Source organism: Aegilops tauschii, chromosome 1 (genome assembly GCF_002575655.3).
Source record: "Aegilops tauschii subsp. strangulata cultivar AL8/78 chromosome 1, Aet v6.0, whole genome shotgun sequence".
Lineage (NCBI taxonomy): Eukaryota > Viridiplantae > Streptophyta > Magnoliopsida > Poales > Poaceae > Aegilops > Aegilops tauschii.
In genome coordinates, this window is record NC_053035.3 from 216668693 (window position 1) to 216671492 (window position 2800).

At 43.9% G+C, this 2800-nt stretch overlaps 1 protein-coding gene across 1 annotated transcript; it reads left to right on the forward strand.

Moving 5' to 3' along the window:
- The first annotated feature begins 427 nt into the window (after positions 1-427).
- Positions 428-2084, forward strand: LOC109756012 (ribonuclease 1). Its single transcript, XM_020314884.3, has 4 exons — positions 428-655; positions 1005-1166; positions 1269-1458; positions 1553-2084. Exons 1-4 carry the CDS (start codon positions 554-556, stop codon positions 1855-1857), a joined length of 759 nt encoding a protein of 252 aa, XP_020170473.1. The 5' UTR covers positions 428-553; the 3' UTR covers positions 1858-2084.
- Positions 2085-2800: the final 716 nt, after the last annotated feature.

A 2800-nucleotide genomic window follows, 5' to 3' on the forward strand; every position in this document is an offset into this window, starting at 1 on the left:
AGGTGCACGGAGTTGCATCGTGCGGGAGGGAGGGGCTAACCTAGCATTTGATACCATGTTGGATATTCAGCAACTGACTTTACTAAGGGCCAAAGGCCAATACATATATAGATGTGGTAAAGTGCAGAAAAGCCCTTTATACGCTGGGGAGCTACAGAGAGGACCTATACACATCTAACACATTATACCAGGGTAACGGAATTACAGGGGTAATACCTCCGTATCAGGAACTATTGTGTAAATCTAGTTCAAAACCATACTGAAGTGTATGTCTTTTTTTGGGGGGGAAGTAGGAAGTATAGTTATCAAGTTGTTATTTCAGTACTACTGTCTACGGAGTATAAGAGATCTTATCGTTTAGACGTGTGGACGAGAATGGGGCACAATATACGCACCACAAAAAATATGAAATGAGGGGGGACGGTAGGCATGCCCAACGTCCTATAAATACCCTTGCACCCCGTAGTCACTCCTCACCAAGGCATTTCTCGGTGTCCAAATAAGCGCACTAGCGAGCAAAGTTTGTTAGACAGAAACCAAGCAAGGTTTCGGTATGGCTTTCAGGACAGCACTCCTGTGCCTTCTTGGCATGCTGATAGCTTCCCCTGCCATTGCCGTTTCTGATTCTGGTACCTACTACCAGATTGGTTTAATGGTATGGACGTGCAAAGCATGACAACATAGTGGCAATTTTTATTCGTTTTTATTTGTATTTATTACATCATTCAAAATTTCTACACATGATAGTTAGCATTCAGTTGTTCACTGTACGTGCATATGCCTCACCTAATACGTGTAGTATGTGTGATACGAACCATCTTGACGGATGTGGACATGCGAGATTATCATGCACGTGGTTTTATGGACCACCTGTTTGTCGAGGCCATTGGTTATATATACTATATTGTTAATCTAGTATTTCACCATTGAAAAGCTCTCATCATCCAGAATAATAATGGTTCTAAAACATGACTCACCCGCGATGTAATAATCCATGGACACAGTGGCCGGGAGCATACTGCGCGCAGACCACCCGCGGATGCTGCATGCCCAAGAGCCCTGTCGTGCCGGCGGCCGACTTCTACGTATCGGGCTTTACCGTCTTCAACGCGACGACCGACGCCCCCGAGACCAGCTGCAGCAGCACTCCTCTCAACTCCGACGAGGTAACTAATTTGCTTTCAACTATGACGAGGTAATTAATTTCTGTCCAGCGCTTTGCGGATTCTTACCACTGTGATGCATGCAATGTTTTGCGTTTACTGCAGATTCTGGAAATCAGCGGTCTGAGGCAGTTCTGGAGCAACATCAAGTGCCCCAGCAACAACGGCCAGAGCAGCTGGAAGAGCGCCTGGAAGACGTCCGGCGTCTGCTCCGGCCTCGACGACAAGGCCTACTTCCAAGCCGCCATCGCCCTCCGTAGCAAGATCAACCCCCTCTCTCGCCTCGTCTCCAAAGGTGACGCATGCATGCATCCATGGCTCATGACTGCCGTTTTCTTGGAAAGGAAATCATCACATTGATTGAGTACGTATTGGTATTGTCATTGCAGGGATCAAGCCGGACTTTGGCCTGTACAGCTTGGAGAAGATCAAGAAGGTCATCCAGGCGGGCACCGGCGTGACGCCGGTGATCCAGTGCAGCGAAGGGCCGTTCGATAAGTTCCAGCTGTACCAGATCTTCATCTGCGTGGCCAGGGACGCCGAAACGCTCATCGAGTGCCCGAAACCGCAGAAGTTCACGTGCTCCGACGAGATCCTCTTCCACCCCTTCAAGAAGTGGATGCTAAAGCAGGCCGCGTCCTCGGTGTCCTACGCCGAAGCATTCGAGATGGCCGGCGCCGCCATGGGATACTGAGCTGCAGCTGCAGATCGGTAGCCGGTCGGGCCCTTGACCGGTCTCGTCTTGTGAGTTGCGTTCCAGCGAATAATAAATACTACTAGTAAGCATGGAATAATGTTCTTGCCTTTCCGGACGTTCATCTCGCGCGTGGTGTGATAATAATGTAATCCGAGGGTACCGCAATGTTGATTACCAAGTCGATCTGTAACGCTTTCATGAATAATAATACTAATTCAATAGTACATTAATTTGTTTTTTTTCTTTCGAGTGTGTGTGTGAAGAATAACTTATTCTGCACCTGTGTGATAAATAGTAACACTATATATATTGACAATTTACGCCGAAACACCCTGAGGAATAGTTATTCTTCATCCCTGTCTATTTTAACATTAATGCATTGTAATTTTACGTTTCGTAAATTTTGTCTTATTTCATACGTAAAAAGAGAACTTAAGAAAATATATAATAATCAGAAAAAATATTTTATGTTACGTAAAATGACAAACGTAAAAACATAGTGTAAAATACATGAAAATCAATTTTTCTGGTATTATGACCTATATTCTTGCTTTCTTATGCCATTTTTTACGCAGTGAATCAATATGATTGTAAGTATTTGTATTCCAAATGTAATTTATTTATGAAACGATTGTAAGATTACCTCCGGTGTAGAATAAGGTCGCGCTGTTCGTCACCTTGGGTGAGTCCCACTCCAATTCCACGACCATAACTTAAAAACGTAAAAAAAAAAGCTTTGAAGTAATATTACATTATTGGGGAAGGAAGTTTGTCTTCCACCGTACGTGTGAGGTAATTTTACAACATGCAAGATATAAAATTATGTTCTGCATGTGAGAAAAAAATGTGGTACGTCAATATGACACTAAAAGATGTTGCAGTAATTTTATAATAGAAGTGAGGTAATTTTACAACAGGAAGTGACGTAATTTACAACATG